Below are 22084 nucleotides of genomic sequence, written 5' to 3'. Positions count from 1 at the left end.
GTTTAAACCCTGTTCCAAGACCTGTTGAACCAGCTGGCACGGTGACTGGATGTCTGCTGGCAGTTTTAAGCGCTGGTCCAAGGCCTGTAAAACCAGCTGGTATGGTGCGGAGTTGTCTGCTAGTAGTTTTAAACGCTGGTCCAAGACCTGTAGAACCAACTGGCACAGTGACTGGGTGTCTGCTGGCAGTTTTAAATGCTGGTCCAAGACCTGTAAAATCAGTTGGCATGGTGAGTGGGTGTTTGCTGGCAATTTTAAATGCTGGTCTGAGGCCTGTAAAACCAGCTGGCACAGTGATTGGGTGTCTGCTTGCAGTTTTTGGTCCGTGGCCTGTAGAACCAGCAAGCACGGTGACTTGGTGCCTGCTGGTAGTTTTAAATGCTGGTCCGAGACCTGTAAAACCAGCTGGCACGGTGAGTCAGTGTCTGCTGGGAGTTTCAAATGCTGGTTCGAGGCCTGTTAAACCAGCTGGCACTGTGCGCGGTTGTCTGCTGGGATTTTTAAACGCTGGTCCGAGGACTGAAAAACCAGCTGACACATTGAGTGGGTGTCTGCTAGGAGTTTGAAATGCTGGTCTGAGGCCTGTAGAAAAACTGGCACGGTGAGTGGGTGTCTGCTTGGCGGTTTAAACACTTGTCTGACCCCTGTAGAACCAGCTGGCATGGTGAGTGTGTCTGCTGGGAGTTTTAAACGCTGGTCTGACCCCTGTAGAACCAGCTGGCATGGTGAGTGTGTCTGCTGGGAGTACTTAACGCTGGTCTGAGGCCTGTAGAACCAGCTGACACGGTGAGTGGTGTCTGCTTGCAGTTTTAAAGGTGGTCCGAAGCCTAACCCCAACCCCCAACCCTAACTCTGTAAGAACCAGCTGGCACGGTGTTTGTCTGCTAGGAGTTTTTGGGAGTTATGAATCGGCCTGTTTCACTTGGTCGGTGGTAACAGTGGATTCGGTCGCAGATTGCAGTTTGTAAAAGCAGAAGTGAAAAGAATTCAACATCACGGCCGTTAAGGAAGCTCAAAATACCTGCTTTCCTTGACCTCAATGAGATGCTTGAGTTTTCTGCTGCAAGAAGGGTTTAAAAAGAGAAAAGAAGTGCCTCGTTACTATGGGACACATACAGACACAGGAAACATTTCAGTCAAAGCTGAAGAAAACTGGTAAGGTGTGTTTCACTTAATGGGTTACCTTTGTTGTAACAGGCTCCTAACTATCTAGGCTTCAGTTTTGAGGACAATGCACATATTTTATGTTTTGAGTTGGCCACCACACTGTGTGACTCACTCTAGGAGAAGTGTCATCCATCAAGCCCTGCATGTATTTCTGAACACGTGGGCCGTATTCCTGTTTTTCCTGGCCGTACTCCTTGCTGCTACCTGTGGGAACACCTGCATATCTGCTGAACGTTGTCTGGCTCTGCTTCCTCAACAGCCTTCTGATAGCAGTCATTTTATGTGCAGTGTGGCCAACCTCGCAGCTCGCACAGAGGCCCTGGCAGCAGTTCCTGCTTCTGTGAGTGGAGATTTCAATTAAGCCTGGCTGCAGAGGACGGAACATGACCGCACGAAGCAAATACTAACAGGACTTGCGTTCGAAGAAGTGGAATTAGGCACTGAGACGGTCTTATACAAAAAAAAAAGAAAAAAGGAAATTGGGTTGCCAAGGTAACAGAACAGCCTTACGAATGACTCTTGTAAGGCGGTGCTCAACAACTACTGGTGGCTCGCCGTGTAGTTTGTTGACACTTGTGGTTTTGAGTGAAATGTATGAACAAATATTAAACGAAATAATAAAAAGGATGAATTGTAATAATAATAACTTTGGTGATGAATTGTTCATACGTCTTGAAAATGAGGAGTTGTGCTGACACGGTGCAGTTAGGTGCTGTTAGCTAAATGTTATGAAAAGAAATAAGACATAAGTGATAACTCTAGAATAAAGAATTATAAAGAAAAAAAAAAATTACTCTGCAGATTTAACACTGAATATGAAACATGGCGGGCCATAAAAGATTTGAGTACTTCTTCTGATGTTGCTCCGTTACATAAGCAGGGATTGTTTTAATTATTGATTAATCTGCCAAAAACTGTGTTGATTAATTAATTTATCGATTATGAAATCCTTGTTTTGTTTGAATAACTGTGTTCTTCATCTTAAACGACAAAGACAGTAGATCTCCACATAAAATTAATGAAACGAGTATTAATTTTGTCTGATGGACTAACGATTAATTGACCAATGGTCTCAGCTCTACGCATATTTATGTTTTTAAAGTGAGATGCCACGGCTCTGGAGACGTTTCTTCAATGTGCAACTTCTGTGAAATGTGTGAATCAAGTCGATGAGGAAGTTATGAGGACAAAGACGCACATCACCAGCAGGTAAGGCAAGAGACAACCTTGGTTTGACACTACAGAACTTTACTTGAATTTGATCCAAGTTCATTGTCTATACAGGGTATATTTACAAGATCTGAAATCAGGGAAAGGGCAAAAACAAGAAAAAAAAAATAAACAAACACTAGATACAACTGAGGTATTAGCTAAAAGCATTTACAGGTATGTAATTTACTAGTAAATATCAATGATGATAAACAGTTAGAGATGCAGTGTCTTCTGCTTAAAAAACATATTTTTTATATCACAACATGAGGTAGGAGAACAGTGTCTCGATTCATGCAAGAACAAAAGTCTCATCACACTGTAGTATTGGCAACGTAGTATGCAATGGTCAAACACAGACACTGTGTTTCATGTTTCAGAACAGCATTGAGGGGGAAAAGGGGTTCTTTTAAGCAAAGCAAGGAATCTTTTTTTTTTCTCCATCTAAAGCAGGATGTGTATAAATTAAAACATGGTGTACCTATTCTTAGTAATCTGTGATCAATCACCAAATGCAGCAACACTTCCTGCTTCTCCCACACTGGCACAGAATAATTACTGGCTGAAAATTACACGCCCAACTACAAAGCATACCACCTGCAACAGTTCAAAGGTCACCTTGGATTTTGTTTACTAGTTTTCTCCATGTAGCCGGGAGGCAAGGAGTATGTAAATCTTGCATTCAAATGTATCCACATGGTAAAGCTCTGCTCGTTTCACTTTGTTATCTCGCCTGTTGGGCAAACTTCACACCTGTAAACATTCTGTACAAAATATATCCAAGTTCTCATAACACTGCAAATGCAAAAAGGCCCAGCAAACCGTGTTACAAGGGATTTTTCTCCCCTTTCATTTACATTTAGTTTTTTTTTTTAATATGGCATATTAAAGTAGCTAAACAACGCCTCCTTGTGTATAAAATGCAAATTACACAAAGTAAAATTACAGTTAACAGATTAGTTATCTGCTAATGTGATGAATTGAAAGGATTTTTTTTAAATTCTTCTAGAGGTAAATCAATAAGACTAATACTGATTATCTTTTGAGTTATGTTTACACATCCAGACAGGGATAAATGATCAGAATCAGGTAACATAAACTATACATCCAGAGCTACATGAGCAAGTTTTTCTCTTTCCCTTTTCAAAGCTGCTGTGCTTCAGTCTGACATGGGAGGCCAAAAAACACACACTCTCTCTCTCTTACACACTCACACATAATTTCCAAATCAAATTAGGCTACATTTTTATGTTCTTCATAATTTGACTTTATATTTAGCCAACCTCTAAACCAATAATGATATAAAACTTGCACATGTTAAATGTTCATGCATATGAGCCATCTCAATAGTTTGTGCGTTATGTGAGGGGGGAAACATCATCTTTCTTTTCTTTTTTTCCTTCTTTTTTTTTTTTTTTTTTACACAATGAACAGATTGATAGATTGGCCCGGTGACACAAAAACAGAAGGGGCAGCAAAACATGCACAAAAAAAAAGTTAATTTTTTGTTTGTTTTCTTTTTTTCCAAAATGCATTTTCTTAAACAAATGTTTCATTTTCAATTAATCTCAGGGGGAGTGGGTTTAACAAAGAGGAAAAGCTCATTACATTACACGTTAAACAGTCAAGATGAAATCCATAAAAAAAAAACAAATGCATCATTTCAGAAAAAGGGGCAAAGTGTGTAACAAAGTATTATTTTCCTATTATGCCTTTGTCCTGCATCATGTCTCAGTAAACCATGCATTTCACTCCCCCACATCCACTCGACAAAAGTCAAGTTCTGATAACTCTTTTAAAAAAGAAAACAAAAACATCTGAAGTCTTAGTTCTGGTCCAATTTATATAACCTTTTGAAGATTTTTCATAGAAGAACAGTTAATATATTAATGACTACTGTATTTACAAGGTGAATATAAATCTTTAGTTAATACGTTAAATATTTTCTTTCATAATTTCAATAAAGGTTTAAATGGAACAGTAGAGTGTACATTTGCGGCATGGGTTTGATTTTTCTAGCTTGCATCTGCACCTGCTTTTATGACAATCAACAAACCCCAACTGTACTCTGCGCGGTCTTTAAGGTCTGTTATTGTAAAGGGAAGCTGTGTAAGAAAGTCTGCATTAAACAGGATGGAGCACAGTGGAATGTCTATCAATTTGCATTTATAGCAGATGCATAAAAAAGCTCAGAGTTTAGCTGAGGTCGATCCCCTCTTTTGAAACAATTATTTACACGTGCATACACACGCGCACACACGCACGCACGCCCACCCACACACACGCACACACACACGCACGCTTACAGGGATCTCCTTAGTGGCAATAAAAAGCGCTTTTGCCTGGCAACTGACACAATAAAAGTCCCCTCTTCCTCTGGCTGGGCGTCTGCTCGCTCTCCTGGGCATCTACAAAACACTGCACACCCCCAGCTGATCCGGCGCTGGAGATGGATGGACGGGTATGTGTGAGTGAGTGACGGCCGTTTTGTGGGAGAGGACGAGGGAGGGTGTTGAGAATTTGGGGAGGTGGCTGGGTCCTGTACAGTCTCACCCAAGAGTAGGCAGGGGCCCACAGGCGACAGCAGCTGCCCCCATTCTGACGGCACATAACAAAAAGGTCTCCCTCTGTACTCCTGGCGTCTGGGCCACCCAGCCTGCCATAGGGGGAGACCAGTCCCCCCCGAGTGCTCCCCTCAATCCTCACCTCCCCTCTCTTCCTCTTCCTGCCGGTACTGTTTGTTCAGCCAGGCAGAATAATGTGTGTGGGGCCAGACCTGGGGCCCAAACCACCCTGGACTAACTGCTTTCACCTGCGACCCACATTCTTAGACGACGCTCTGACAAACATAGTGGTGGATGAAAACTGTCTACTAACAATGCAGTGAAATGATACAAAGAGAGCAGCCCAGAAAACAAAACGGGGACAGACTGGAGCTTTGATCGTCTGCTGGGAACACCAGTGCCATTGTTCTGCCTGAATGCCTGGACTGCACTGACACACTTGAGTGTGCGCGGGCATGGAAGGATGTTGCATGTATTATGGTGAGACAGTACAGCTACCGCACATGTGGGACTCTGCATTTCCCTCTTCCTTAGAAAAGCTACACCGGCTCAACCAGCCCCCGTGTCCAGACACATTCTTTCCCAGGGGATTCTGGGGGAGGAGAGCGTGTTAAGTGCATAACACTGCTCGTCAGCTTCTTCATGCCAAGCCTGAAAAGAGCACAGTGTTTCCTGTCTAGACTAAAGTGGGTGAAAACCACAGTGTTAAGGAGCGCAGCAGAGGGCATTGGCACTAGCGTACAGCAGTGGAAGGTGTGTGTGTGTGTGTGTGTGTGTGTAGACTGGATCAACCAACAGACCGTTTGGTCTACGGTCTACTACAAGTCCAGGTGCTGCCCAGAAGAGTGAAGAGGGTTACTAGCCTGTGTGAGGAGCAGCTGGGGTCCAGGCCAGAAGATTTTCTAGCTAGCTACCTTGTGGGGGTCACACTCAAAACACTCATTTTCAAGTTCAGCGTCACTATTGGCATATTTTCATGAGGTTTTACGACATCTGCAAAAATGTCTTTTTTTGTACAGTAAAGGTCTTTCTCCTCTATAGAGATTTTATGTTTTTAACATGTTGTTACACTTTTCTTTCTGTGTTTTATGAGGAGCAAAACAAAAAAATAGGCTGTATTGAAATGTCCATGCAGTTTCCTGCAGTCGCTGGTACTTGAGCGTTTGGGCTGTCCGTACAGAGAGACGGAGAAGGGGCATGCAGCCAGGTGCAATTCCGTGTCAGAGGGCACCGGCTGCTGTGCCAGGTAGTAGCATGAAGTGACGTCTGTGACGAGTCTGTGTGTCCGAGCTGAAGTCCGAAAGCTTCAAGTCTTTAGCTCCAGAATCCAGGGAGAGCGAGAAGAGATGGGAGAGGCGGATGACAATTGTGGGGGAGGGAAACAGGGAAGTTGGGTTTGGTCTCTACTTGACCAAACTCCTGTCTGTGAAGCAGCTGTTTGTTCAGTAAAAACTATAAATTAAATCAAACATATATGCCCAAAAATCTTTAAATACTGTTTAAAGAGACAAGGGAGAAAAAGAAAGAATAATAAAAAAACACAAAATAAAATGTTTCTTTTTAAAGTGATGTTAAATTACAAAAACAAAAGTCAGTCCTACACTGAAATAAAAGGAGAGGTTGAGATGCACAACTTAAAAACAGCCCGAGGAGACGTGAAGCTCCATTCTGTTTCGGGCTGAATTGTTGGTAAAGTTGGCGGTTGATCGGGAGAGGAATGAGGGAGGCGCCTCAGGGGGGTGGCAGTTACTTTTGGCCAGCCACTGGGGCCTCTGAGAAGGAGGAGGGCGGGGAGTGGGCGTTAGGGGGTCCGGTTGAAGGGGTAAGAGGAGGAGAGGGGCTGCCTCCCACTGTGGCAGACTGGACCATCTGCTGTTTGAGCAGACTGATTGTGCGCTCTAGCTTTTCCCGCGCCTCACGCTCCCTGCGCAGCTCCTCCTGCAGCTCCTGCCGGTCCGCCTCTGCTCGCTCCAGCCTCTGACGTAGCGCCGACAACTGGGAGGAGACCGAGAGATGGACAGACATGAGGTCAACATATGCCTTCAGCACATTAGAAGACATTTTATCTGACATATTGTAACAATAATCAGTCATTAAGTCATGCTAAATGTATTAAAACAACTCTGAGATGACGAGGAATGATATGAATGACGTGTCAGGCAATACAAAACTATTACAATTTTCAGGAATTCGTTTTAATCTTAGTCTTTCTCTTCCTATCATCAACTCAAAAAGATACAGTAAGACATGTACACAAAACAGACCCGACACACAACATTTAGACAAACAGATAGCAGCTGAAACGTAGTTAGCTAGTACGGTATCACAACAGACTGTGCAAAGTATACCAGATAGGCTATCTACTAGTGTTGTACTGTATTTTGTGACTGTCAAGATGCAGACAAATCCTGATTAGAGAGACCCTCAACTCTCCCACAGTGGCCAATGAGAGCACAGAGAAAATAACCCTAATAAGAATCATGTGGGAATTTAACCAATCAAACAAAAGTCAGATTCACTTCTTTGTTTTTACTCTGGAAATGTGTGTAAAACTGGTAAATTACTGACAACATCTAGTTTCATGCCAGGATTATTTTCTCAGATCTCCGTTTCCCTAACTAACTGGCAGACATCCTGTGTTTGATGCCAATGGGGGGGGGGGGGGGGGGGGGCAGCTTCAATGACAGACAGGAGGGGGATGCTGCAGACCGGAGCTCAGGCCAACGCAGCAAATCTCAAGATTAAGTCTAGTGGAAACCCAAACAAAGGCTCCGAGTGTGTGTGTGTGTGTGTGTGTCAGCGGTCACAGTCTTTAACAGCATAGTTACTCATATACATATTATGTTTGTTTGTTTATATTACACCTAGTTGTCTGAATGAGCTGTGTTCCTAAGCAAATTGTCAATATCTTTTCAGCATTGTCACAAAGGCAAATTCTTGCATATTCTTGGTAGTAATACAAAAAAACCCAGCAGATTAATTTGTTGTAAATGCTTAGAAAATTAAAGGAAGCATCAATATGTAGAATGCTGCACTGATGCTTCCTTGATTGCGTTGATTTTTAAGTGTGGCACTGTGATGTCACTGAGATGAAAATGGCATATTTTAAGAGACTAAGTCTAGTATATTTGTCACTGTGATTCACTCAGACTGTTTCCAATGACAAAATCCGTGTTGTGCATGTGTTTCCCCTCCAAGTCCATACCTGTGCAGTGTAGTGGGCCTCTTGCTGGCGTTGTGCCCCCGGCTCACAGGCGCAGGCCTGCTGTCGGAGCTGCTCCAGACGGGTCTCCAGCTCCAGCTGTTCCTGGCGGGCCTGGCTGAGCTGCCGCGCCTGCTCACTGTGCACCGCCTCCAGCTCGCTGCGCAGTTCCCGCTGCTCGGCGCTCAGCTCCCGTAGCCTCGCTGCCTCGCCCCCACGCACCGCCTCCAGTTCCTGGAGATACAGAAACTAAGTCAGGAGAAATAACAATAATAATGCCATATTTCACTGACCCCTGTAGAGAAAATGCTTTACATTTCAGCCGCTCCACAGGAAGGTCAGATGTTTGGTACAACAATGGCAGGTTTCTCCTGCTTATACCGCCCGAAGATTTAGATACAATCGAAAACTGTGCATGAGACCTAGACATTCATCGGGATTATTGATGTCCTCAAAAAAAGTGGGCAGACTACATAATGAAGGTTTTGTGTATACACATTTCACCAAGCTAGGTTCTTTTAAAGCTCACTTTTCTTACGCTTTATTCAGTCAGAAAATAATTTTTATTATAATAATACTTTCGAAAGGAGAATATCTACATTTACAATGCAAATGCACTTCTCCTAAGAACCTCATTGGTGGGTTTAAATGAAGGAAAATGAGTCAACCACAGATGTGAACATTACTATGATGTAGGTAAACTACTGAAACTGAAATGACACCTGAGTGTTTTGATAATATACAATATGTTTTACAGTGAAACGTTGTGATATACATGAACTGAGGTGCTGAGGCGTTTTCAGAACCATCCGATACCAACATTTGGATAGATAAGGCTCCAGGATGGAGGGGTCAGTGGAAGGTGAGCATCACCTCCACGTCTACATCAAGGACACTTTTAATAAGCCAGGACAGTAATGGTCTTAGTCAGAGGCTCATTTGTCTTGGTTATTTTCCGACCACAAACTCACCATTTCCAGCTGCAGCTGCTTGTGCAGGGTGGAGTTGAGCTTCTCCTGCTGCCTGCTGTACATCTGCATGATCTCCACAACAATCCTGTCCTTGTCGTCCTCCAGCCCTCCCACTACCACCGCAGCATTGCTCGTGGCAGAGCCTGTGTCCTTAGCTGCTACTTCCGTTACCGGCAACAACAACGACACAGGAGGAGGAGGAGGGGTGTGGGCGGGGGTGTGGGTGGCTTTCTTGCAGCTCTGGCTGCTCATCGCCATGGAAACTGCCTGGGTTTGGCATTCCCGCTCAGTGGCCGAGGCAGCGGCGGCACGTCGGGATTTGGCTTCCTCCGTGCCGGCAGTGACGGGAGGCGACGCATGAAGATCTGAGGATGAAGAGGAAGATGAGGATGAAGGAAGGAGTTTTAAAAACAAAAAAGAGAAAAAAAGAAAAGGAGAAGGTGGTCGAAAGACAGGAAGTGTGAGCCTGGCTATTGTACACTCCTGCCTACGCTTAGGTAACACCCTCGAACAACCTCATAAACGCTCACACCTCTTTCTCAGCCTGTTTGTGCACACAAGTCACACAAGAAAGAAGAGAGAGAGGAATAAAGGGCCTTGTGTGGGAGCTACGTCGCTCCGTGTGGGCTCCTCCTCTGTTCAAACTCTGGCTCGTTCCCTCACTGTGGCCTTTAAAAGGTGTACATAATGGGGAAGGGATCAAACACAAACACACATGTGCACAGATGGTTCAGTGGGGCATGTTTTAGGCTAATAATGAGGGTGTGATTGAAGGATTAAGCTCACAGACAGAAAGAAAAGAAGAAAGAGTGAAAGAGATCATGAAAACGGTGGGTTGATTGCCAGAATAATGTATTCGTATGTTATGTGTGTGACAGGAAAAAGCATGCTCTGTACACAGCATGTCTGGCACTGGAGAGGACACTCATTTACTGACTCAAACTGGCTTGCGCATGTGCCTATACACACCCACATACATACTCTGCACAGCACAGCACAGCACACAAAATAGTGGAAGCACACAAATAACAGGAGTGGGTCATTTGGTTGTGTATCAAAAGGAAATACGCAGGAGAAAGAGAGGCACACAGGCAGAATGGGGGAGCATTCAATAGGGAGAATGAAAAGAAAAAGTGACAGCAGACTGTGAGGGAGGCAGAGATGAAGGGAGCTGGAGAAGAAAGAGACGAGGATGGATAGATGGACGGCAGAGGGGAGAGAGAGAGAGAAAGGGAGAGAAAGAAAAAGAGAGTGTGGGAGCAGACGGACTCAGGGTGGATGTGGAAAAAGGCTGCCAGGAAAAAAAGAGAGGGAGGATGGAGGGAAGAGACAGATTGGTTGGAGAAGAAAAAGGGGAGCAGAACGCCCGAGAGATATGAGAGAGGCAGCCTGGCAGTCAGACGTGGCGTAATAATGGCAGACGGAAACCATTCCCATGATTCATCCAATCTCTCTCTCTCTCTCTCTCGCTCTCCGTACAAATACACACACACATCTCATTAATGCAGACATAATATACACACTTTAACATGCACATAAAAACACACAAAGGGCAGAGAAGAGGTCACTGCCGTTTCCACCCCTCTTGTTCATAAATACGGAGGTGGCCCCAGAGTCTTTATGTGAAGGTCAATGCTTTATTATGTGAATCGCTGCAGGCTGCAATATTAAGAGTGTACATTAATGTGAGTGTGTGTTGGATGGTAGCGCACTATAGGTTGTATGTTTACAGTAAGCACGTGTCTGCTCTACATGATCTGCATGCCTCTTCTGCTTATGTATGTAAATCGCTTGCTGCATATGTGTCATGTATTTATAGTAGGCATGTGTCAGCCATGTTTGTGTGTCTAATGTACGTTCAGTGTACACCAGAGTGTTTGTTGAATAATAGCTTATATTTAAATCATCCAGTCCTCTTGTTGTTCATGGAAATCATTTAACCTGAAATTACCAAATCAAAGCCTGCATAACAAAAAAAAACCTCTCACACTCTAAATGAATAGTTTTATTACTAATGACTAATTAATATCAGATGTCATCAGATGTATCTAATCAAGATCAGATGCCATCTGTAAAAATACTTACTGGGTCCACAGTACCTCTGTGACCTGTAATTGTGTCTAATATCAGACCTCTTAGGTCATCTTGCTCCGGCTTACTGGTGGTTGTTCAAAGGTTAAGTCTAAAGTTAGTGAAGAGGCTTTTAGTTTTTATGGTCACACTTCCTGGAATACTTGACACCAGATTGCTTTAGCTGCACACCAACATTTACATTGTATACATACATTTACAAGCATTCCTGAAACACGCTTTATAAATAAGATTTTGCTCGATTTGGTTGACCAAAACGGTAAAGTGGTCTGTAATTTAGTGATTATTCAGTGAATGTCTGTTTGTCAATGCAAGTCGACTCTGTATGCCGTAATGTCTGCTTCATTACTGACCCATGGGTGGCTCATCGTGGCCCAGCACTCTGCGGCTGTAGTGCTGTTTGAGCAGCGCTCCGAACATCTCAGGGCTCATCTCCGCCTCCCTCCGCAGTGACACGTTGGGAGCCACCATCTTATCGTATGTGTACAGGTAGTAACTTGGAGAGAGACACAGATAAAGAAGACATTTAAAACACTGAACTGACTCCTTAAGTATAAACATAGTAACTAAAATACTGAAAATACAACAGCATTGAGAAGTCATTTGAATTCCATGTTTTCCTTGACACAAAGGTGACGTATACGGCTAATGATGCACATATTGATGAATGCATTTGTTTTGAATCTTTATATTCTAGTCATAATGATAGCAGTGTCACCTTTCACATACTTCTATCTTTGCAGAAAACATCGTAAAATGTTACGAGTTATGGACTTTGAAGTGCTGATATACATAAAGCTACATATACCTGCAATAACTCATGTGGCCCTTTTACCTCCCCAGCAATAAAACCCAGCTGAATCAGAGGAATGTAATTTTGTAGCTGTTTTAGCCGACAGTAGCTGCACCATCTGAGGAGCTGAAAACACAGTGTGGAATATGGATACTTCTTATCGTGTGTTTACAGGATATCCGCCGAAACAGACCTTTCGGCTTATCACAAATGTCCAGGTAGTGGGTACAACTGAGAGAAAGATAATGCCTGGAGATGCACTGAAGCCGCTGAGCCAACACTATCTGTCTATTCCTGGCTGCATGGTGGGAAGGGAGGGAGAAGCAGAGAGAGGGACAGAAAGAGAGAGAGATGTAGAGAAGCAGATGGAGGAGAGGAGAGGAGGGATGAGAAGAGAAGCTCTGAACCCCTCCCCCACCACCAGTTCCCTCCAGACAGAGCCGGAGCTGTGAACTAGGTTAAGCATGACAGCTCAGTGGGGCTCTGCCGGAAAAAACTACAGCACTGCCAACCAAGCCTTCCTTCCTCTCCTCTGGATGGAGACGAAGCACTGCCTGCTCGCCTGAATGGGAATCCGAAACTCCTTCACATGAAAGATGAGATTGAATAATGTAAGGCTGGCTTGTATTTGACAAGTGTTCTGCTAATGGATGCCGGTAGTACCCAAATACAACATTGAGTGCTGTGGATGTCAAGCACCGACGATCGGCTGCAGCAGCGCATTATTAGTAACGCTGCAATGCAAGAGCCGTGCTCCAAACTGGTCTGCGCAAGTCCTGACTGGTTTGAGAGTGCAGCGGTCATGTGATGCTGGTCGGTGACCAAAACTCTAATCCTGCCAATTTGTCTGGCCTTACGTCTGCAAGCCTCCACACATTCAGTATGTCAAGGCAGTCACATGTAGCTATGGCACTGTAAACCATCTAATTCCAGTTTTTAATCTGGGTCAGATTACTGCGTGAGCCATCAGGGCGCCGTAACCAAACACAAGCTGGTGTGCTCAGGGGAGGGAGGAACAGAACCAGAAGAGAGGCAACAAGGGCTTTGGGAAGAGAAGGGAGTGAGGGAGAGGAGGGGCACATATGCAGCGCCAATTAGGGAAATTAGGGATGGGACTTAAATTTACTCTGAAAGAAATTGAAGTCAAACTGAAACTTAACTTAACTCTGTAAGCAGAAGGGCTAAAAAACACAGACAGAATGCTTAAATGCAAGTAGTTTTCCTTCATCAAATCAGTCAAATGCACTCCACTTCTGGAAAGACAACTGCAAAATCTAAAAGTAATGCTACTCTTATGTAATTTTGTATCTTTGTCTATTGAATATCTTGGACACTTAGCCGCTTGGAACATGTAATGGCCGTTTCTCAAAGTTTAATAATGAATTGAAAATATAACCTACTGATGAATCAATCACGACTATAACAATCGGGTCCAACCTTAAAATGGTGTATTGGTGTCAAATTTAATAAGGTGTAGTACCTGGGATGGACCATGGTGGGGTGTCCTGGCTCCTCCTTAATGTCAGAGAAAAGACGATTGAATACAAGAGCAGGTGATGTTTTCCCCTGAGAAAAACACAACACACACACACATAAATATCACACAACACACCAACACTGTCTTTTAAGTCATTGTGTTACAGCTGTAAAGGCACAGAATGGCATCCACATTTATTGATCTTTTGCATACAATTTTGCAGCTGAACAGATGAATTATCACAATGGCAATCAATCCATGCCTGCGTACGCACACAGACACACACAAATACATTGGGGGGAGCGGCAGGAGGTGAAGGGAATGTGCTGTATTGCACATGGCTCTTAGAGCTATAACCTAATAAAGCTAATATATGCATGCATACATGTGGATGAGGGATCATCCATCAGGCATCAGCTGGGAGAGAGAGAGTGTGTGTGTGTGCGCTTACACATGTTGGCGCAAAAAAGATAATCATGATAAAGAGCTTCTTCCCTGTGTGTGCATATAAAGTTGGTGTGCGCTGCGATAGGGGGAGGTGAAGAAGAAAAGCTGTTCAAATGCTGTATTTCCTGACAGGTCAGGGTGGAGAAGTGTGCCGCTGTGAATGGGTGAGCAGGGGGTGTGTCTGTCAGTCAGGGTGGGGGCAGTGACCCTGAGAGCTGACCTGTGTGTAGAGGGGGGGGGGGGGGGGGGGGGGGGGGGTAGAGAGGGAGGTGACGACTGACCTTCCTTGCAGGGTCGACGTCGGCCGACTTGCTGCTTGGGGAGCAGAGATCTGCTGAGGGTTTCCTCACCTGGCTCTCCTCCTCCTCCTCCTCCTCCACTGCCTTCTGAAACACACAGAGAAAGAGATGGCGGTTAAAACACACATGGACAAACACACACACACACACGGCAGGATTAAACATAATAGAGAAAAGGTGCAGGATAGATTATAATGGTAGGATAACACTGAACGACTTAAATGATGCAGAGACTGTCAGGGAACGTGGGAATGAGAAAAATACTATCATGGTCACAGAGGAAAAAGACGGAAACAAATGGCATTGAAACGTTTGGAAATAAAGACAGATTACATCCAAAAGACACAAAATGGAGACGAATGGGATTCAAAGTGAGTAGCACCGGTGAGTGGGCCGTGATACAGTGGCAGAGTAATTGAAGGCAGCGGGGAAAAAAGGATAAGAGTAGGGGATGAATGAGCCCACTAAGGTAGCCCTATGAATAAAACAAGACGATAGTCAACATGGCTACAACATGGTCTGTCATCATGCGCCTCGGTTCGTGTGATTCATTGATGTACATGCAACACGGTTGAGGTCGGCCTCTCTCAATGTGAATATATATTTGTGTGTTGAATGTTTATGATTCATTGTGTCAGCTCCGTGCCCTCTGAGCCATGTGGGTTCAGTAAATACTGCTGGCGCTGCCTCTAGTCGTGTGTGTGTGTGTGGGCACATGTGTGTGTGCGTGTTTTTCGAGCAAATCCAGGACACGCTCAGCAAGAGGCCACAAGCTGATGGAGTTGATGCTTATCAGCGGCAGACAGGCCTGACACTACACACAGGCTGCTTGCAGTTCATACACACACACACACACTTTCAACCAAAGTGACAGGTAGCGCAGGCGCCAGAGGAACAAGTCTTTCCAGTGTTGCAATATGCACTGCTTGGTATCCCACAGCAACAGACAGAGAGAGATGGAGAAGGGAGGTGTGGAGGAGAGAATGTAGGAGGAGAAGGAAACAGGAAAAGAGTGTATTCAATGGAGAGAAAAGTGCAAAGGCAGAGAGTAGAAGGAAGGAAGAAAGAGAGATAAAGGTTGTAGAAAGCATCAATAATTGACTTACGAGGCTCTTAAAGCCATCTATAAACGTTTATCCACAGAATGCACACGGAATAGGACACAGCGAATAACAAACAGACAGCCTTTCATCAGCTGGATAAGGGATTTTCTGCCATTAGAAGAGCTAAACAGCCTCAGAACAATACAGCCTAATTACTGTGACAGCCAGGTATTAGCAACCTAACATTCATAGAAGCCACTCGCCTAGCAGCAGATTAACCTTCACTGAACAGACTGAGAATAATATCGTCTCAGCTCAGGAAAAACAAAAATGCATCTAAACCTGCTAACGTTACCCTTTCTGTAAAGACAACAAGAAAAAAAAATTCATGTGTACTGTTTGTAAGGGATAGTCCCTTACTTACAAGGACATGGATAAACAAGCATGTGCATGCAAATGTAATGGGCTGGCGCCAAATGCGTTGCTGTGTGTCTGTGTCTGTATAGAGAGGGGCTCGTCCATTTATGAACGCTCGTGGTTGGTGTTTTTTCCTTTTTTTTTTCTCCAGAAGGCAGCACTGCAGCAGTGAGGAGAAGGGAGGGAGGGAGGGAGTGAAGGGGAGGCGGGGAGGCAGAGAGAGAGAGAGGGGGGGGGGGGGGGGTGATGGCACAGGGCAGAGATAGAGGGAAGGAGGCGGAAGAGGGAGGAGAATTGACAGAAATAACAATAAACCCACTGCAGTGGTGTGGAGGGGAGCAGGGTCGTCCCTCCAATATCAAGATTGTCTGAACATGTGTGTGTGTGTGGTACGACATTCTCTTATCTAAAACCAGTCACTCCGGCTCCCCCATCAGAAACCAACCCAGACAGGGAGCGCAAGAGTGGGGCCAAACTGACATTAACACCAGGTCATCCAGGGGTCTTTCATCGGCTTGACCCCGACGACAGCAGATGTTCTGCTCATTAAAATGAAGGCCTGTGCCATGTGCAACAATAACAAAAGAATGTACATGCATATGTGTGTGTGTGTGTTCCACTAATGGTTACCTGTCTCTCTCTCCCTGTATGTCCTACTTACCTGTCAGTTGACAGCTTAACGCCCACCACCTACATACACGCACACACACTCATTATCCCTGCTGCTCCTTAATGAATATGTGCTGGTGGTGCAAATGTTGGCACATTTCAACACAGTTGTCTCCCCCCCCCCCCAACCCCCAACCCCTGTTGCGCATCTCTCTTGTCCCTTCCACTTTCTCACCCCCCAGCCCTGTTTTATTAACACACATCACACTGCTTCTACCTAATATACAATATAATGAAGCTCCTCTCTTATCTGCTTCTGAGACACACACACACACACACACACACACATACACTAACCCCCCATGTCTCCAGCCCTTTGTCAAACTGAAGCCCGCCTTATGACAATGTGGATTAGCATTCCACACACTCGCTCAGCTGAACTCTGCCCTGTTGTTCTTAATCACCAGCAGTCTGCCTGCCGCTGCAGCTACACATGCACAGTTTGTCCCACCACTACACAACCAGATGAAACGTACTGCCCTAGACACACAGCCATGTGAACTTTTACAATGACCTATTTCCAGAGCCCCAGTTTAGTCCCTAGACCATTAGCACACGTGACAGTTCTACAGCAGACGCATTAATGGAGCAGAAAGTGTTTTTTGTGTGTAGCCTGAGTGCTGTTAAATCCAACAATAACAAGCGCCACTCTACTCCACAGACAGCCATGACCGTACTTACCATACACAGTCTGGCAAATGCAGGCGGAGAGTAGATTCACTTCAGTGGCGGATGTGTTTACACTATGAGCTCCATCTTTGCTTCCCACTGCAAAGCACTAACATCCAATTTACAGGAATTGTTGCCTTGAACATTTTTTTTTCCCCCTCAAGATATTCAGTGCAAATGGGGCATTTGACACGCAGGCTAGCATTCAGTGTCATTTTAAGTAATTTTCAAAGCTATAAATCAAACTCATAATTGTCATTACCACCACATCATTCATGAAGAGTTGATTTCTGACTGGGGTGAAGGCTTTCAACTTCACAAAAAGTTGACACATACCCAATTATTTTGTAGCAGAAGACTGCAGAAGACTCTGCTCTTACCCACAAACAAGATGTACACACACACACACACACACACGCACACACACACACACAGAGTCAGAGGTCGAGCTCTCCTCACTCACATGGACACTCCAGATGACTGCAGTCTCAGTGCATATAAACACACACACACACACACAGCTACAGGCTATAAATACACATGCAGTCGCCACACATGTATAATAAAACACATTCACAGCTCATCCCCCCACACTTGTGCACACTACAGTGATGTAAGGATGGATGGATGGATGGATGGAGCCAATCTGGAGCATTTATCTTATTTTAAATTCTGAACATCAAAAATCAGATTTAAATTGTAGTGAGTAGTTACTTCACTTGAATGATAACATGATAGCCTAGGAACATTGAGATGAACAAAATGAAAAGTGATTTGTTGTATTTGAGTCAATTTTCAAGCACAAATGCTAAATATTTGGTTGCTCCAGCTTTAGTACTTTTAGCTTTACTACTTCTATATCAAAGTAGACTGAATATTTTTGCCTTTGGGACTGTTGGAAGACAAAACAAGATTTGAACAACATTTGAAGATGCTGCCTCGGGGTCTGGAAAACCGTGATCATTATTTTAGGTAATTTCATAGACAGAGATAAACAAAGAAAACAATCTGCCAATTAACTGATGCAAACACTCATTAGTTGTAGCCCTAGATACAAGTTTATCTCGAGGATCAGTGAGCTACTTTTAACTGGTAGCATGAGTTGATTCTTCAGAGAATACGCTTCTGCAATGATAACACCGTAAACCTCACAGGATTTAACACACAAACACAGCTGGACTTAACAGTTAAAAGTGTGCATGCCAGGGTGTGTTATTAAAATCTATTTAAATCACTTTTTGTGCCCAAAAACATAAACCCTGTTGGGCCCAATTGTCTTGACATCTGTTGAAATTCGGGCATTAGTGGTCTTGAATGAAAACGGAAACAAACCCCAGGTGAGCGTCACAATCTCACCCACGGAAAAGAAACCGAGAGGTTCACAAACCATAGCTGTGCCACCCATCCTCCCTCTTCCTCCTCCTCCCCCTCTCCGCCATTCATGAGCCTGGCATTAAGAAGGAGGGGAGGGGGAGAGGGATGGAGTAATGCAGCTCATTCTCCTTTTTCCTCTCTCAGGAGGAAGTAAACAGCCTTTATTTGGGTGCCTTTTCATTCGGCCTCAGACCGTGAGGGAGGAAAGGAGGAACACACAGACAGTCAGTCACACCCTGTCTGTTTCTAGACCACATCCTGTTCTAGTGCAGTCGTCGACTGTGTCAAAGATCAAGCTACGGATACGTAGATACATATACTTCCTGGCCGAACCATGCAACAACAAGATATTGAAGCATCTTGCCTGTGTGCCTCTGTATTTATTTCTACTCTTGAATACTCACATAACGTCACTTTATCCTCAAAGTTTGAAGTCTAGTTTTTTATGCTTTTACTGAGGACCAGTGCTTTGGTGGTCCTCCATCTTTGGAAGTCTTAATCCAATAAGCCATTTATCCATATCCGCGGACTGGGAGCCACACTTTGTTTAAGCAGTCAAATCAATAACAGCCCACAAGGGAACTAGGCAACCAAGTGAGGCATTTAAAAGAATATACTTTTTTTGGTGAAGGCTCCATCATCACCTCAGCACTGTGTAATGAGAGGACTGAGTCCATGTTTTTTTTTGTGAATAGTTAATTTCTGTATATTTATATTTATGTATAATGAAATAATGGTAGAAAAAGTCAAGTATATTTGAACAACAAAGAGCATATTCCTCAAAGTCAAGAACGAGCATTTATGTTTTTTTATGTTCTGCTGACTGTTTGACCCTTCATTTATTGCTCAAAGGCAGGGAACTATTGAAACTTGTTATATGTACTGAGATGGTTACTCAAGTTATTTTTCTTTCACTTTAGGCCTTGGAGGAAGAGATAAAGCGGTAATAAACAGTGCCGGGCACAGATGAGGACAGGTGGACGGTTAGACAAACAGGTGGCAGAGGAAAACAGGAAAGAGAAAAAAAAAAAAAGGGACAGGCAGACAGCCAAGACAGATGAGGAGACAAACACACACCATGTGACTGTCTGTCTGTGTGTGCCTTCCCCCAGACACACACACACACCTGTTCCTCCCTCTTTCCAAACACAAAGAAAGAACAGAGCCAGACAAGCACTGATAAGCATCAGCCAGACTAGTCATGCCAGAGTCACACACACACACACACAGAGAGAGAGAGAGACAGAGACAGAGAGAGACAGAGACAGAGAGAGAGAGAGACGGAGAGAGAGAGCAAGAGCGAGAGAGAGAGAGATAAGGACAGGTTTGTTCCGTACTTGCTTTGGCTTCAGGCCTCGGGCACATTTTTGGGCCACATGGGCACTCTGTCTAGACAGTCATCACAAGCACGTCCAACAAACAGCCTTTCACCTCCCTGCCAACGTGTTGAGCTCCTTCCTCCGCAGCTACGGCTACAGTCAGCCATTTTACAATCCACACACCACAGCCTTTATAGACCAGAGCGAACAGGACCCAACGGACAGTTAATGGGAATCTATGGAAAAATGTACTTATGAAAGAGATGGGAATCTCCCCCCTTATAAATGCACCATCTAGTGTCCACCTACTGCTTTACCACAGACAGGAGTTAAATTTGGAAACCAGCTACAGTATTTCTCTGTGGTCCTTCACATAAAAAGCAGTCTCTTTAAGCTCTCTCGATCAATTTTTCTATTCATCTCCCTCCCTCCCTCTCTCTCCCTCCTCCATTTCTCATGTTTCACAGTCAAATCCCAGGCGGTGGCTTCCAGTCTATATTCACAACATTACATGAGGAGGGTTGTAATAACGTTACCTCATGAATGGACAAATTGTCTGACTGGAATACACTAGGCAGACCAAGCTTACCCCAACATCACCCACAGACAGTACCTATATATTTAAGTAGTAAAAATAAATTGGCCAATTATGTTGGATACATCGATTAATTGTTTGGTCTATGAAAGTCAGAAATTGGGTGAAAGGTATGTCAGCATACATTTGAGAAGCTAGAACCAATTAAATATTTTTTAAGTTTTGCTTGATAAATTAATTAAAACGATCAATCAATTACCAAAATAGTGGCAGACTCATTTTCTGATCAATTAACTGACTAATTGTTTCAGCTCTAACAAATTCTATACAAATCATTCACTCACTGACAGTTGGACCAGCCAAATGATTTTCACTCAGCTGTCTATCCTCATTTTAAATTGTTAATATGGCTCAAGTTGCCATAATTGTCATAGACACAATTAGTGCTGATCGATTAGCTGGTCGAGTGAAAACTAATCCATGATCATTTAAATCATTTATCAAGTTGAGATACCTCACCACAATACTCTTTTTTAACCCCACTATTAGACAAAATTACCAAGTTATACACATCACTTTAAACTCCGCTCACCTCAGAAAGTAATTTGTTATTAACTATGATTAATTGATAAGTAATGCCAGATATAAAAGTCCCTAGTAGCAATGATGCAACATTACTCAAATGTGTGTTGCAACTGTAAACAGTCTAGACGTTGCATCAGAGGAAATCAGCGGTACACCTAAATTATATCACTCTTCAAATCATCAAAGTCAAGTACTATGATTAATAGTCATGTACAGACGAAACATCACATCATCATCATGTAGCTTTATGACAAAACATGCAATTCAGCCTTGTAAAAGACACTCAGCATGCAGGCTGAGGGATCTAGGACAAAGGATAAGAAATTTCCTGTTTCCTGTCGAAATTAATACAAATATTTTAAGTGTATTTTTTTTCAAACCGGATTATTTCACATTCAAACTATATATCTACCCCACATTTAAAGTCATCAGCTTGGACATGAAGCATTAGTGGCCTGCATCAAAATGGGATCACTGATGTCCATCTACATGCACATGAAAATGTGTTTGAGCCAGTGAAGGGCATTTAAAAATCATCCGTGCGCAAGAGAGCATACTAGCTGCATATGCATGTGAGGCTTACCCTCTCTAGCAAAGCAGCTCAGTGTGTGTGCGTGTGTGTGTGTGCTCCACTTTCCTTCCCCAGTGCCCCCCAGAGCGTTAATTACCAAAGCTGTCGGAGCTCACCTATGCGAGTCAACCAGGCCAGGAGACAGACACACATATACACACACAGCTATACATGAAAGTAAACAGACATCCCATCAAACAATTGTTCCATCAAATAGTAGCGTGGGAGGATGACGTAGTTTACTGCAAGCCCAACTGTCGCGCACAAATACGCACACGGACACAAGCAAGACACACTTCATTCTCCCTGGAGGATACATGAGAGACTGAGAATGAGGCCAGTGGGCTCCTGTCTTGTCTATAGATGACTGTACTCATCACTTGAGCTTCATCTGGGCCAGTGTGTGTGTGTGTGTGTGTGTGTGTGTGTGTGTGTGTGTGTGTGTGTGTGTGTGTGTGTGTGTGTGTGTGTGTGTGTGTGTGTGTGTGAGAGATATTATCTCTAAACACTAAAGACATAGTCTCTAGAGATGCTTGCTGCCATGGGATGCTTTTTGGAGTTAGGTTGCTGGTTCATATTCAAATTTATGGAGAGAAACGCACACAGACACACCACCAAAATCACAAATCAGCTGCCTGATTTTCTATATAAAAAGGGACCTCGGCTTACTATTCGAATGGAT

The 22084-nt window shown here is 43.9% G+C and overlaps 1 protein-coding gene across 2 annotated transcripts in view; it reads right to left on the bottom strand.

Moving 5' to 3' along the window:
• Positions 1-2394: 2394 nt before the first annotated feature.
• Positions 2395-22084, bottom strand: part of skila (SKI-like proto-oncogene a) — a 32286-nt gene continuing 12596 nt past the window's right edge. Inside the window, exons 3-8 of one of the 2 annotated variants that reach the window (XM_084008658.1) lie at positions 14203-14307; positions 13478-13563; positions 11558-11700; positions 9114-9478; positions 8146-8376; positions 2395-6935 (exon numbers count right to left, since the gene is read on the bottom strand). In XM_084008658.1, coding sequence (XP_083864784.1) covers positions 6687-6935; positions 8146-8376; positions 9114-9478; positions 11558-11700; positions 13478-13563; positions 14203-14307 — 1179 coding nt within the window. In that variant the 3' untranslated portion in view covers positions 2395-6686. The remainder of the gene's footprint in view (positions 6936-8145; positions 8377-9113; positions 9479-11557; positions 11701-13477; positions 13564-14202; positions 14308-22084) is intronic. The other variant, XM_084008659.1, reaches the window with a different exon arrangement.

Source organism: Eutrigla gurnardus (genome assembly GCF_963514095.1).
Source record: "Eutrigla gurnardus genome assembly, chromosome: 4".
In the NCBI taxonomy this organism is placed as follows: Eukaryota; Metazoa; Chordata; class Actinopteri; order Perciformes; family Triglidae; genus Eutrigla; species Eutrigla gurnardus.
Note: the sequence above shows the minus strand (reverse complement) of the source record. Positions and strands in the feature narration are given on the sequence as shown.